Raw genomic sequence first — 14,751 nt, 5'->3', positions numbered from 1 at the left:
AATTTGTTGATGATCTAATAATGTTTCTAGATGACACTGAAGAACAAATTACAAATCTTAAGAACCTCTTGATTGCTTTTGAGATGGTTTCAGGATTGAAAGTGAATTTCAAGAAAAGTGCTCTGGTAGCTATAGGAAATGCACAATTTTCTAATTCTGGTGCCTTGATTTTTGGTTGTCCAGTAGTGCAATTTCCCCTAAACTATTTCGGAATTCCTTTAGGCAGCAAATCCAACTCGGTTGCAGTTTGGGAGGTAATTCTGCAGAAATTCCAAAAAAGATTGTCAAATTGGAAAAGAAGACACGTGTCTAAAGGAGGAAGACTGATGCTTATTAAGCATGTACTTTGTAGGCTTCCAATTTACTATTTCTCACTTTTCCAGATTCTTGCTTCTGTGGAAAAATAGATGGACAGTATCATGAGAAGTTTCCTTTGGGGTAATGGAAAAAAGAAGGTTGGGTAGGATGAAAAAGAGTATCCTTCTCAAAATAAAGAGGTGGAGTTGGAGTAAAAAAGTTAAGACTCATTAATAGAGCTTTACATGCTAAATGGATTTGGAGATATAACAATGAAAGAAGGGCCTTCTGGAGATCAATTATGCATCAAAAGTTTAGTGGTTCTGTCAATGCTATCTTTCCATCTGATACAAAAAATCCAGTGGGCAAAAAGTTTGTGGTCTGGCATTTTAAAATCTAAAAGCATCATTCAACAACTATCTACATTACATGTTCAAAGTGGTAATAGATGTTCTTTCTGGAATGATATATGGATAGGAGAACATTCAATTTCCAGCCTTTATCCTTCACTTTACAGGTTAGCCGGGAATAAAAATGCTTCTATTAGAGATATGGTACAAGTTACTGAAAATGGCTCTGCTTGGGATTTCAGTTTCACTAGGAATCTCAAAGAAGATGAAGTAGAAACGGTTGCTGCTTTACTGGGTCAAGCTAATGCTCCAATTTGACAGATTCTGGGACGATTACCTGTCTTGGAATCCTGGTAACAGTTTCTCTGTTAAATCATGCTATGAAGCGATTAAGGTTGCAGGTTTCATCAGATTTCCACATAAGAGTTATATGGAATCCTAGAGTTCCACAAAAGGTTTTATTCTTCACTTGGAAATTATGCTACAATGCAACACCTACTCTTGACACACTGCATAACTCTATTGTAATTAATAGGTGTATTATGTGTAAGAAGGCAGCTGAATCTAACTCCCATTTATTCTTACATTGTGATGAAAAAATAAAGCTCTGGAACTTCTTTTTTACAAGTTTTAAGCTTGTTTGGGTCTTCAGGAAGGATGTCAAGGCAACTTTGTGGGAATGGAATAAAAAGAAAGGGAATTCTTGAAAAAACAAACTTTGGAGTATGATTCCTTTTGCCATTTGGTGGGTAATTTGGAATGAAAAAAATGACAAATTATTTCAGGGAAGATATAAGCATTTCAATCTGCTTTTGGATGAAGTAAAATGCTTTCCCTACAATTGGTCTTTAGGCATCAAGATTTCTGAGAACATCACTATTAACAATTTGTTGTCCAACTGGAATGAAGTGTTGGGTATCACTCAGTCTTCTGCCTTCAAAAGTTGAACATTTTGTCGTTGTGTTTTTGTCTTTATAAGTTTAGTTTAAGGCAAGTTTTGCTTTCTCTTGGGTCTTAAGGTTATTTTGTAGCCTATTCATGGTTTCCACTTCTGTAACACAACTTCATGGTTTCCACTTCTTTGTGGTAACTATTTTTCTTTCTAATATAAGCCCTGTTTGAGTAAAAAAGCAGACATCAACAATTTCATCTCGACTTTTGCAAAAACAGCCCATACGACAAGCCCAACTTAAAATGCGTTCGGATGAAGTAAAAGAATGACAAGCGATCTAAGAATCTAAAGATGCTTCAAAGATTTTCATTTTAAACTAAGAGTTTAGCTCTCCCATAGTTGTTGAGTTTAATATAGGAGCCCTTGGTTACTTCAGGACCGTAAAGTATTTTTAAGGGCGTTGTTTCAATTGATTTATTCGACGAGCATTTGAGATATCATGGACACGCATGCCAAATTTCAATTGTCATCCAACATGAATTTGGACAACCATCCATCACACTAACAGCAGAAACATAACCACTAGTAAGAGTAAGGAGAGAACATCCACTACAACAAAGACTGAGAAAACAACGAGAACAGGAACAGTTGTAAATGAAGTAACAAGAAGAACCAGACTGCAACAAAAACACAATGAGGGTAGCCAAAACAACAAGAAGCGCAAGATGAAGTGCTAAAGCAACAAGAAGGATAATAACATCAACAATACAGGAAACTCGCCAAATGATGTGAAAAAGACTACAGAGAAATTCTAACAAACAATGCCAAAAGCTAAAAAGAACCTTCAGAAATATGAACACAACTACAACACCCTGGATTCACTACAATCACATCTACCAACAGAGTAACCAGGGGGAAAAAGAAAAACCTGGATGACAGAAAGAAATAAAAATATTTAGACAAGAGCCGAACCCATAGCTAAATGCTACCAAGTGTGAACTGTTGCCTTGCAAATAAAGAATAAAAAAAGACATGTTCATTCTACAGATTGATCATCGGTGCCGTATCAAACACTGGCACATAAAAATGATGTTCTGTCTCAACCATAGACTGGCAGAGATAATGACTGAATTACTGGACTACAAAAACTTCCTCAAACAATATTCAATATGAAAAGACTCAGAAAGAATTTTTGGGGGTTCTATTGCTACAGTTTCCTTTTATATATAAGTCTACAGGAAGACAGATTAAGGTCCTAAACAATTCATCAAAACAGAAAATAGAAACTAACCAGTGGTATATAGACAGTGGTATAATAATCATTCATAAAGAATATATTTCAATCTACCAGAAAAAGGTCTCAATAATGTTTTACTTTTAGCCGCTAAAAGAGTTAAAAAGAAAATAAAAGGAAGTTCAGCATATAAACCCAATGAAAGGATACTATCACGAGAATGCTGCAACTCCCAACGAGGTGTCTCCCTCAGCATGCTTCTTGGACTTTCGCCTTTCTTCACTCTTGATTTTCGTACTCATAGGTTTAACATTACTAATCATCCGCAACAAACCATTCAGTAATCTTTTCAATTTTGGGGTCCTTGCAATCAACTTCTTGAAGCAGTTGCGAATTTGTGCGTATTGTATATTGGGTTTTTCATCGCTGAAACGAAGTGGTTACAGTGAATAAAGTCAACTATGCTCAAAAAATAACAAACTGATCCTAAGATAATTGAACAAACTCATAAGAACGCAAGCTAAATTGCAGAACAGTACTGCCATACTAATTTAACTGTAACTAAAACCACAGGATACACTTGAAATAACTAACCTGGCACTTGATGCAAAAGAGAGCTGCTTCATTTCCCTTATCCATTCTTCACCTTTACCAGATGGAATAGAATTTTCTACGTAACAGATACATATATCCAACTGGAGAAAACACATACATACACACACGAAAATAAAAATGTTAGAGGTTTTGTTATTGAAAAGGGAAAATAAGGAAAAACGGACCATAAGACAAACCTTCAGCTGTGGTTTGTAAGTATGAAAGGTGTGGAAGCTCCCAATAGTGTTTTTGGAAAACATATGAACTCGGATTAAATTCATAAATATAGCAATGGAACTCTCCTCATCGACATTTCCGGTATCAGTCTCCAGTTCTTCTGCCCTTTCTATATCGTAATCAGGAATATCATCATCAGGCTCAATTGGACCTTCGGTATAACTCGCATGGTTAAAATTTGAGAAACTAACATTTCCATCATTCGGACTTCCATTCTCCATTTCATCATTTCTGTCACATTCTGATTTTTCTGGATATAACATTCCCCATAGGTCTTCTCCGGAGTGAATTAAATCCACATCTATCTCTAAGACATTGTGGCTCAAATATTCTCTCTGAATATCTCCTGACCTCAAACAGACCGAAGGATCCCCAATTGTTTCAAGGGATTCAGCAAGCAACTTATCGAAAGGCCTTCTGCCTCTTTTCTTGAGGATCTTGACAAAAGTAGGCGGCAGTACGGTTACTATATCGTATCTACTAAGTAGACTGTACAGCAAATCAAAGTGACATCCAGAATTCAAACAAATTAAAGTAACCAAGAGAACCAACTTGAAGACCAGACGAGGGTAGTAAACCATATTGTCAGAATCAATTTTCCATAGCCATTCTAACTGACTTGAGAGAATTTCTTTGATCATGGACGCTATAAAATCGAAAGACCTCCTCGAGAATTTTTTTGAGTCGGCTACTGAAAAAGAGCTTGAGTTGCATCTTAGATTCCCCCAGGGAATTGTTTCACAGACGGAGGATTTTACTGTGAAAAAGGAACCATGCCAAGATGATGCCAAGAAAAGAAGACGTTCTAGAAAATAAACAAACCAGGAAGCTGGCATGCAACCAAACTCTTTGGATTCAAAAGTTTCTTGCAATGATTTTCCGAAACTACTGGCCAAAGAAATGGAGACTGCTCCTGATATCTTGCTCTCTTTCAACTGCTTAATGAAAGTTTTGTAGGCTGGAGTCAGATCCGAACGCTGTATTATAACTTGACAAAGTTCTTCGCTTAGGTTACCACACATAAAAATCTGTAAGACCACACTCCACAATTCCACACAACTTAACCTGCCTTTTGTGCTCATGATTTCAATGGTAACTTCTTTGATTAAATCCTTAGAGAGATCAGTTAGTCTCAGATTCATCATATTTTTGAACTTTGTATATTTCGTATCCGTCAAAATTATTATCTCAGAAAAAATCTCCTTCGAATGTTTCAAACACTTGAGAAGTTCCCCAGGAAGTTTTTTGTCCAATATCTTGTACTCAATAACTGATTTTGCAACTTGGTAACTGTTAAGCGCAGTTATTCCACGTAGGAAAGGAACACTATAAAGCCTGTGAGAAACATGACCACTTTTGAACGTACCAATAATTTTATCGAGGCTTTCCAGCTTCTCCAATACTTGCATACAGAGACTAAGTAGTGAAGAAAACCAATAACTTCGAGCAGAAGATGCAAATTGGTGATCGTTAATGCCAATTAAGTGTCTGGTCTTCAGAAGAAATCGATCCTCAATTTCTTTTCTCCAACAGGCATCACTGTGCAGCAAAAAGTATATGGAACTTTGATTCTGTTCCTGCTTATATACACCTAAGTAACCCAAACAGAAATTCTCATAGCGTTTGCAGTCTTGTTTGTCTTGAGTTCCAAGAGAATTGAGATAATTTAATATGTTTACTATCTTTTCCTTCCATAAATTCCAAAAGTAAGTCAATGTTTCCACGGATACCTTGTTCTGGGATATTAAAAACTCTACATGCTCTACTGTATTCAAAACCACATGATCTACCCAAGCGTACTGTAAAGGTGCTACATCTAAATGGTAATCGATGATTTTCCTTAAAGAAATAATTTCACCGCATAGACTCCCGAGTCTTTGTGAAGCAATAAGAGAGTCTATCATCTCTGACAATCTAATATTGGTGTCTGATAATATGCTTGCCTCTGTTATAACGAATGCGTAAAAAAGATCATCTTTGTTTTTTGCCATCAACAAAACTTTTGCCAAAAGTTTTTCTTTGCCCGGAAATGTTTTCAAGGGCCAACCTTTGTTTCCATTTGCCCAAAGAGAATTTCCAAGAACATAAAACAGAATGACCCCTGCCGCGTCTACTAAGTGCCCTGCCTTCTCTAACATATCTGCCTCAAGAAGATGATCCCCTTTCAATCTCGCCACAGTGGCAGCTTCCATAAATTTTTCAGACCCAGCTTCAAAGACGGCGAGCTCATCAAGATAATCATGAGACATTAAAAAAGTCCTTACCATGTCCAACGAGTTAAAGGCTTTGATAAACTTCATCATATTATTAGTATCCTTCTGTTGATGATAGTGAAGGGCACATCTCTCCAGAAAACTTTGTTCCATATCTATCAGATCTTGGCCTTTGTCTGTATCAGGGTTTAGCCTTGCACTTTCTTTCCAACATTCTATGAATTGAAGACCGGTGTCAAAGAGATTGCCATTCGTGCAAACCAGCAAGCACTTGGAAAAGCAGTTACACCTCGAATACACGTCAGCTGCAGTAGACCAACATCCAGCAAGGCTGAAACAGTCACTAGCATCTTCTAGCCTAGATTCCCCACAGTTTACCAAATAAATCGTACCTGTTACACAAAAAGAAGCTAAGAACATAAGCAAGCTGAACATAACCTGATGGGTAGGATGATTCTAAGATCCATACACTGGCAATCACCTGACGTTACAAGTAATCAAAATTCAGGGAAATAAGTGGAAAAGACTTGATTTTATGTAACCGCAATATAGTGATAGGAACTTTCAAGTGGAAAAAGGTTGATTTTACTAGTTTTCCAGTTGTAGTACCAATTTAGTTTTGAATTCTCTTACTACATCTGTTGTTTCATGCGCTATAGATATGATTACTTCAAGCGCAGAAAATATAGAGGTAATATTCTAAAATGAAGTGTTATAAAATAACAAAGCATAACTAAATAAGTAGGCATGATGTACAGAGGAAAACAGTCCATACCTGCTCTTTTGAAATCCTTTAACTCCATAAAACATTTTGCAGCAAAATCAGCCTTGCCAATTGATTCATAAATCTCAGCTGCCTCTACAAGAGCAACGCGAGCTAGTTCAGTATTAGAACCAAGCATGTGAACACCAGCAGCTCTAAGACCAGAAGCTTTAGCGAATTTCTCCAAGAATAAATCACCAGCTTTTTCAAAGCACATTGTTGCCATCTCAAAATTACCTTCATCCAGTAACTGCACGATAATTAAGCATGTAAAAAATGGTATCTTCAGAGCACAATAGGTAATAAGTTAGTAGCATGGACGCAAGGAAGATGGAAACAGGGTTATCCATAATGCAACTAATTCATATGAAACAATAGGGTATACTCGTGTGATTCCCATCTATAAACAAATCTATGTCTAATCACTTTTTATCCAACCATCCAACAGATGTACATTTGATGGTGTAGTCCTCCAAGTCGCACATGTAACTAATAAAGAAAGATGTTGACGTATTGGCATGTAGCAAAAATGCTAAAATAAATATCCGCACGGAAATTGTGTATTCATGAATGTGCATGAGAGGTTAAAGTTCAAGTTCAAACTTCAACCTTGATACCGCGTGAACTCCATTCCTCTTTGCTGCTTGTAACCTGCATTGCCTGTACAAGTGATTCATCAAGTTCTCTCACTTGAACGAGACATAACTTCTTCCAGTAATCAAACATAGGCTTCGAAAAATCCATATCTAGATTCTCACAGATCCACAATCTCTGCCTAGTACGAGTGATAGCAACATACAATTGCTTCAGTTCAGAGCAGAGAATTTGGTGTTTCTCCTTGCTAAATTTTGGAAATTTCGCATCACTGGAGTCGAGAAGATTTCCTTCCTTCATATACCCATAAACAACTCTCCATTGGCTATTCAAAGGTGATGTTCCAAAAAAGTTGTAAAGCAAAACATCCTACATAAACAACAAATGCAATGTCAGGTTAAATCATATGCTGTAGAGTACACTCATGAAGCACAATAAATAGTTCAAAGATAAAAAAATGGTGGAGCTTGATCTCAAAATACTTAAGGAATACCAGCCACTATCACAAACCTGAAATTCTAAGCCCTTGCATTCTGCTATAGTCAGAACTAGAGCTTGTTTTCCAATATGCTCAGCAATTTCCTTCCTCACAGAATCATCACGCACCAAAATAACTTGTTCTGCACCGAATCCACTCGTACTCCTACCAGCATTTGCACCGCTTTTGCCAAAAATAGTTATAATTGCGTTATCATCATTTGCAGATTCAAGCCAAATTGGTGCTTCTCCATAAATAAGGCTTGTTTCGGGACTTGTATTGTCAATGTGGTGTGGGAAGAATATGTGAAGAAATTCAATCACACTCTCTGACAAGTTGAGAACACCAGCATGAGTACGGAAGTTCTGGTTCAAATGATAGATTTCTGACATACGAGATTGATCCATGTGCTTTGCGTTTCCCATGCCATCACTTCCTGAATCCAAAATAAATTCGTTGTAGAACAAAGACCTTACATCTTGAAATCTAAAATCAACCCCACCAGCAATAGTTTGCGCAGTATCACCAGAAAAAACAAATCCTTCCGCAAAATTTCTACAAATATATTTAAAAAGACCAATCTGTCTCACGGTGAGATCCTGTACTTCATCAATATACACGAAATCCATTTCATCTCCCTGGTAACACCCAGTTTTTAGTCGACGGTGAAGGTCAATGACAAAATCAGCCAAATCAAACTCATCATTCAGTATTTTCTTCTTCTCGTATTCAAGGAAAATATCATAAATCATCTCCCTTCTTTCCCTGCTTATGGATGACACCCGTCCCTCAGATAGTAATATGTACTCCTCCCGATTAAGTCTATCATCAGGTAGCCTTCCAGCAAACAGCCCACCTTTTATGTGCGAAATTATCTCAGTAAAAACCATAGATGAATCAAGCTTCTTGGTCATCTGGCAATTAAAATGAGGCCAGTAAGCTGAGTTGAATCTTTCATAATTGACCTCTTTCATTCTTATAAGAGCACGCAAAGCAAATGACCTTGAAGCTGCAATTTTAGATTGTGAAAGTTCCCTTATATCACTGAATCTATCAAAATACGAACTTCCCGTACTTCCATCAAGCATTGTTAAGAATTTCTGAAATGTTATGACAAGTGGAAAGCTTTCGGGTGGAATGTCCTTAAGAGAATCTGGTATATCTAGATATTGAACTGCATCATCAACATCAGGCAACTCAATGGAATTGTGTTCTGTTAAGGCCCTGCCACTGCTGATAAAGCTGTATTAAAACTACACGAAAACTGATCAGAATACACAAAATACTTAAATATGAAGTGAAGATAAATAATTAACATACAAACATCATCCAAACCCACAAAGGCACCACAATCTACAAAACAAACATACAAAATAAAAAGAAAAATGTAATAGAGAAATCTCAAAGCGGACACTACAAAAATAATCAGATACCTTTTCAAGTCAGAAATTTGGTTTTTAACAGCAGAGCATAGTTTGGGCTGACTGTTACGAACAATTGCCGTAAGAAAGTACCTTTTGTCTCAACCACTCTGCAGAAATTCCCGGTTGGAGCACTCAAAGAAACATCTCCCATGGCTTCCACAAGTCCTGTAGAAGAAAAGTAGTGTTGCTGCTCTTTTTGAAACAATTTCATTGTCAAGACAGTGGTTTTCCCTGTTCCAGACCTGCCAAGAACGAAAGTACTTCTAGGAAAAAGAATCATATCCAATTCCTGATCCGTTACTTCAAAAGGAAGATCGAGCTCTTTCCCATCGCTTCCCGAAAGCAAATGGTTCACCAGACCAGCTGATAAGGAGTAGAACTTCATGAGCAATAGACTATCTCTCACTTTTGAGTTTTCAATGTAACATCTCCCATCTGATATCCCGTCACTTGAACTATCTACTATGTCAGCATTATTAGTATTCTTATATCTAACGATCCCATCATCTATTCTCCAGGTAATTGGCACTACCAAATCCCTGCAACAATAAATAATGAAAACTTTGTGCATATTATTATTTACTAAAATCCACAGTAAAATATTGTTAACATTCAACCTGTAAAGCAACCTTGAAATTTAGAATTGACCAATATTCACCATCTAAAGTCGAATGCAAATTCAAGAGACATTACAACTAAAAAGCTAGTGTTTGTTAGATGAAAGATAGCATATATACCCCTTAACATGTTCCATCTTACAGCGGTTGAGGTATTCGTCAGTGTATATGGAGAATATGCTGTGAAGACTCTTCAGTAGTTTAGATATTTCCTCGAGAGGTAAAATATCCCAAATCTTTAAAACTTGGGTGTAACATGAATATTTTGCAACATCAACGCTAGAAATAATATAAATTCTTCCAACCTTGTACTGTTTCACAAACTGGACAGAGTTACCACATAAAGTTTCAACCTTAAACTTCTTCGGCCGCCAACCATTGGAAAGTTTGACCAGTAGATTAACCACAGATTTTTGTGTTTGTGATGACTTCAGCTTCTTAAAAGACTTCCTAAAGTTATTGCTGAACATGACCTGTAAGTTTGAGGTAAGAGAATGAATAATGAGCAGAAACAAACAAAATGGTAGATATTTGATTTAATCTTGGAATAACTCACCTTCCACAACGCACTTTTGAAAAGCATACTATCTTCATTAAGTAAATTATCTAACTGATCAAGCTCTTTGTTGGCCTTGATCATTGCTTTCACCAGCTCGTCATCTTCATCAGCATTATAAAAACATTGCCGGTCTTTTGCATCACGAATTAAATCTTCCCAGAAAGATCCAATTCTAGACAACTTTTTGTCATTCCCCAAAATCCAAAGGCAGTGCCTGAAAAGTTAACACACAACGAGTTAACGAAGACTAAAAGATGTGTGTGATCAAAATTAGCATGTACAGGAATCTCCTACTTTAAATAAGTACCTAGCCCGTGTTAGAGCAACATTAGTACGTTGAGGATTAGAAAGGAACCCATCTGATCCACCACTATGGTAAGACCCAACAGTAGATATTATTATGACATCTTCCTCGCCACCATGGAATCCATCTGCAGACATCACCTTTACTATAAAGCCCTTTAGCTTCTCATATTTATGAATAACTTTATTCTCTATAGCAGCAATTTGGGCAGAGTATGGAGATATGATACCAATGCTTAAGCAATGCTTGGAGCCTTCCCATGCTGTAAACAGTTAAAAAATCCTTTACAAGTAGAATAAATGGACTAATTAAGATTTAACAGTGCAACTGGGAATAATGTGACATATATTGTATTTCACATCTACGGTATTATTTCACAGTAACAATGGTGTCCTAACTAATACTGAGAATGATACGAAGGCATGATAATGGCAGAACAATAACATGTAAAACTACACAGAATCTTCTACTTAACAATATATAGTATAACAAAAAGATATTGCAATCAGTTTACTAAACATTAATCATACCTTTATAAAGGTTACGCACTATTGCCATAACAACTGCTACTTCAACCATATTTTTTATACTATGCCCAGCTTCTTCAGGCTCCTCCCTTCCATTGGAAATATTTATGAATGAGTAGGGACCAAACATAGGTCCTGGTATATAGTATTTTTTAAAATTTTCACAGAGAACACTAGGAGCATCTATAATCTGGTCTTTATAAAATTTGCGATTTGGAAAGGAGCTTATTTCAGGATGCATTCTGTACTGCATGTTGAGAGCATCTTCCGAATGCCCAAACGAACTTAATCATTCAAAGAGACTTCTTCCAAAGTCAGCTTCATCAGATACCTAAGATTAGAAAGCATTGGAAAATATTAAGAACAAAAACATCATATTAAAGCAAAGAAATTGATGTTATACTTACCCTGCTTCTGACCCTAGCACGTGGATGGCACTCATCGCCAATTAGTACAACGTGTCGTATGGCTTCAAGCTGCATTGGAATCACTGATTCACACTCTTTCAACTGAGCAGCTTCATCAATTACCAATAAATCCAGTGGTTCCAGGTTTACCACATGCAGATTATATGAACTTGACACAGTGGTAAAGATGAGAGATGAATTTTTCAAACAGAACTCTGTTAACAAACTTCTATTTGAGGAACTTGGAAGGCGACTACTTAGAGAATGACCAACAGATCTTAGAACCTGCACACTTTCAATTCTCATCTTGTGTAATGTGGCTGATATATGATTAAAGGCTGTACTTCGTTGTGCCTCGACATAATCTTCTTGTCGTGCAAAGAGTTCTTCTAATTCCTTGTCAGCCACCTGACTTTGGGAGAGCAAAATTTCAAAAGATTCAAGCAAACCACAAAGAGTAACCAACTTTTCGAAATTGTCCAGCAAAATAAGTCTCTTAGGGAGATGAGTGCATATTATTCTGATGCTTCTTTTGAGTGGTACCGCTAAAGCTCTGAAACGGTCTTTTGCAAACTTGAAAAGTGACATGTGGACGTCAGAATCAGTTCCAATATCATCCGTAACATGATCCAAAAGCAAACGATACTGAGATGCACAATCTTCAAGAAAATCCACCATGGAATCGAAATGTTTCTTCCAACCAGTTAATGGAGCAAAACACTCTACAAGACTGTCCACACGATAATCCACATAAATCTTTCGAAGATCATCACAAAACTCCAATTTATCCATACTCCCAAATATGAGAAAGTCCCCTAATGAACAACCTGCCTTGCTCTTTCCCAAGTTTGATTCGCAAGCATCTTTGTGAAGGTTTAAGATACGTAACGCAAGTTCAGCAACTGCAATGCTTTTTGGGGAACAAGCAAGGGTTCTACAATTCATGCTCAGCAAGCTATACACTAATACACTGATGGTTTTGGTTTTCCCTGTCCCAGGTGGACCCCAGACAAGTTTCACAGAAGACCTGTGGTTACAATGCACTGCAGATATAGTCCCAAGTATTGCAGCTCTTTGAGATTCATTAAGAGCCAGTAATTGTGAATCAACTTTTCCATCCCAACTCCTGTCATCTTGTGTAGAACAGAGGCCACACTTTTCCTTTACCTGCATTACCATAAAGCCAATGTGAAAATCATTTCCCACACAATTACTCCATAAGAATTGTTATACTAACATTTTACTTTTCAAGAGGAGGAAAAAATCTTACTATCTTTGTTACCATATCTATGTAATATAAAAGAAAGAGAAACCAAAATTTTAACTAAAAAACCAACTCCAAAAATTGAAACAGAAACAGTGAAGCCAAATCGCGCAATTGCATCCTTTATTTTCACATTACAAAAGGTCTTTAAATGCTTCAGATACACCTAGGCATATATACTTTAAACTGATTAAGTGGTGAATACATCTTACCATGGAATCGGCACACAAAACTTCCTTGATAATATTCAAGTTTCCAAACATATGTAGCGCCTTCCACGTTCTAGTATTTGTCGCCAAGTTTACCAGAAATACTACAAAAAGTGATTTCCTCATGCCCTCTTTCATCTCTATCTTTATGGGCTTTGGGGTCTTAACCTGAAAGTATGTGAGTTTGTCTTCGTCCCCCACAGAATCGGACTCTTTCGCATCTTCTACAACTGAAACCAAAGACCAACTGCTTCCAAACCGCTGCAAGTCCGAAGCAACCTCGGGTACAGTATCACCCAAAATAAACAGATCCCAAGGTTTCGGACTGTATGGTTCTTTGTCATATACTCCATACCGGTTTCTCCAGGAATTGACCTTGACGCAATACAAGAATGACCCCTCATGCAGCTTAGACTCCTCTACTGAGATTACTTCAGCATGAGGTACACCTGACATAAACTCCATTTGCGCACAAATCTCCATGCGAGTTTCTTCGAGTAACGGCATAGTATAAGATAATGTTGCACGGATTCAAAACGCTTTGGTATTTTTTCCACCTAAAAGAAACATACACAATTTCTGAGTTTAAACAGGACATAAAAAATTCAACCAATCATGGTACAAAATCCACATATGAATACCACACCTTAGCTAAACCCAAGATTGTTAAGTTACAAACTTACACAGAAATATGAGTAGCGTAAAGATAAGCTAGGATCATAAAACTGGAAGTCACAACGGCCAATATAAAGTAGTACTTAGTCCCTTGCAAATCCATATAATTGTCGCTGAGGTTGATAGTTCATACTTTAAAACTTCCATAACATTTGGGCATGCATAGACCACCACTGCTCCCACGGAGGTAATGGGTGTTCACAGTGGTGGTCTATGCAGGATCAATTGTAAAACTTCCCTAATATCTCTGGAAATAGCCATAGCGATTACTAAATTGGGGCAAAAATGTTCTAGTGAAGCATTGGTATCTGCAGATTCATATAACTGCTACCAGGGTTAATAGTTCATACTGTAAAACTTCCATAAACCTGTGTTGTGTGGACCACCAAAATACCCATAAACATCACCACCACCATGGTGGTGGTCCATCCAGACCCAACTGTAGAACATCCTTTGCAAAATAGTCATAGTTTTGTATTTCTAAACCTACACCACTATCACCAGCCTATCCTGCACTCCATCATAAACCTGTACTACTAGTAATCACTGAAATTGGGGCTACAATGGTCTACTCAAGCATAATCCGCTTCGTTTATGTGAACTATTCAAGAAATCAAGACTAGAAAATCAAAAAATCTAGGGCAAATTCTGAACTTGAAAGCTATAAAATGATTTAGTGAGTGATTGAGTGAGAGAGAGATAGAATTACCTTGTTTTTGTAGAGATCATCGTTGAGTATATCTTGAATACTCCAAGAAAACACATGTTCTATCAAATCTTTTACAGAAGAAGAAGTCGAAAGTTCGTCGGTTTCTTTAGTACCGGAAGTAGAAGGTTCGTCCATCGGTTTAGTACCGGAAGTAGATGCCATACTCAGTTTCATTCACTATTGCTACTATTTACACACTATAAATCTTCTTTGTCGTCGTCGACTACCTGAGATTTCTACGAGTGAGTGAGGGGAAATGAACCCTAGAAAAATAATGTTGAGAAAATGTGAAGTATGAAATTTTTGGGGAGACGTTAATACCGAGAACTTTTGGGCGCGTACGGAGCTTTATTCATTTATTTATTGTTTTGGCGTCAGAGACGACTGACGAGTGTAACTAATGG

The 14,751-nt window shown here is 37.1% G+C and overlaps 2 protein-coding genes across 8 annotated transcripts; both read right to left on the bottom strand.

Annotated features, from left to right (window-relative positions):
* Positions 1-2,855: 2,855 nt before the first annotated feature.
* On the bottom strand, positions 2,856-8,776 carry LOC113281814. The gene is made up of 6 exons (XM_026530683.1): positions 7,685-8,776; positions 7,190-7,543; positions 6,593-6,830; positions 3,565-6,209; positions 3,368-3,468; positions 2,856-3,199 (listed from the first exon to the last, which is right to left on the bottom strand). Exons 1-6 carry the CDS (start codon positions 8,738-8,740, stop codon positions 2,986-2,988), a joined length of 4,608 nt encoding a protein of 1,535 aa, XP_026386468.1. The 5' UTR covers positions 8,741-8,776; the 3' UTR covers positions 2,856-2,985.
* LOC113281822 lies at positions 8,772-14,659 on the bottom strand. 7 transcript variants are annotated; one of them, XM_026530710.1, is made up of 7 exons: positions 11,491-11,631; positions 11,087-11,414; positions 10,560-10,818; positions 10,250-10,466; positions 9,814-10,166; positions 9,086-9,615; positions 8,772-8,894 (listed from the first exon to the last, which is right to left on the bottom strand). In XM_026530710.1, the coding sequence occupies exons 2-6, from the start codon at positions 11,334-11,336 to the stop codon at positions 9,090-9,092; spliced, it is 1,605 nt and encodes a 534-aa protein (XP_026386495.1). In that variant the 5' UTR covers positions 11,337-11,414; positions 11,491-11,631; the 3' UTR covers positions 8,772-8,894; positions 9,086-9,089. The 7 variants fall into 7 exon arrangements, with proteins under 7 accessions (XP_026386495.1, XP_026386503.1, XP_026386510.1 ...); XM_026530718.1 differs by having other exon boundaries at positions 8,772-8,905; positions 9,167-9,615; XM_026530725.1 differs by having other exon boundaries at positions 8,784-8,894; positions 9,167-9,615.
* Positions 14,660-14,751: the final 92 nt, after the last annotated feature.

The sequence above is a fragment of the Papaver somniferum genome, chromosome 1, assembly GCF_003573695.1.
Source record: "Papaver somniferum cultivar HN1 chromosome 1, ASM357369v1, whole genome shotgun sequence".
In the NCBI taxonomy this organism is placed as follows: Eukaryota; Viridiplantae; Streptophyta; class Magnoliopsida; order Ranunculales; family Papaveraceae; genus Papaver; species Papaver somniferum.
Note: the sequence above shows the minus strand (reverse complement) of the source record. Positions and strands in the feature narration are given on the sequence as shown.

What these genes read in the sequence shown, in the direction of transcription:
- LOC113281822 (XM_026530695.1), bottom strand. Translation starts at nt 13,470, where the DNA reads ATGCCGTTACTCGAAGAAACTCGCATGGAGATTTGTGCGCAAATGGAG. An exon ending in TTTTGTGTGCCGATTCCATG is followed by an intron (nt 12,658 to 12,966) that starts GTAAGATGTATT and finishes ATGGTAATGCAG; the next exon opens with GTAAAGGAAAAGTGTGGCCT. An exon ending in GTGCTAGGGTCAGAAGCAGG is followed by an intron (nt 11,415 to 11,490) that starts GTAAGTATAACA and finishes TTCTAATCTTAG; the next exon opens with GTATCTGATGAAGCTGACTT.
- LOC113281814 (XM_026530683.1), bottom strand. Translation starts at nt 8,740, where the DNA reads ATGCTTGATGGAAGTACGGGAAGTTCGTATTTTGATAGATTCAGTGAT. An exon ending in AAAGGATTTCAAAAGAGCAG is followed by an intron (nt 6,210 to 6,592) that starts GTATGGACTGTT and finishes TTTGTGTAACAG; the next exon opens with GTACGATTTATTTGGTAAAC. An exon ending in CTTACAAACCACAGCTGAAG is followed by an intron (nt 3,469 to 3,564) that starts GTTTGTCTTATG and finishes TGTTTTCTCCAG; the next exon opens with TTGGATATATGTATCTGTTA.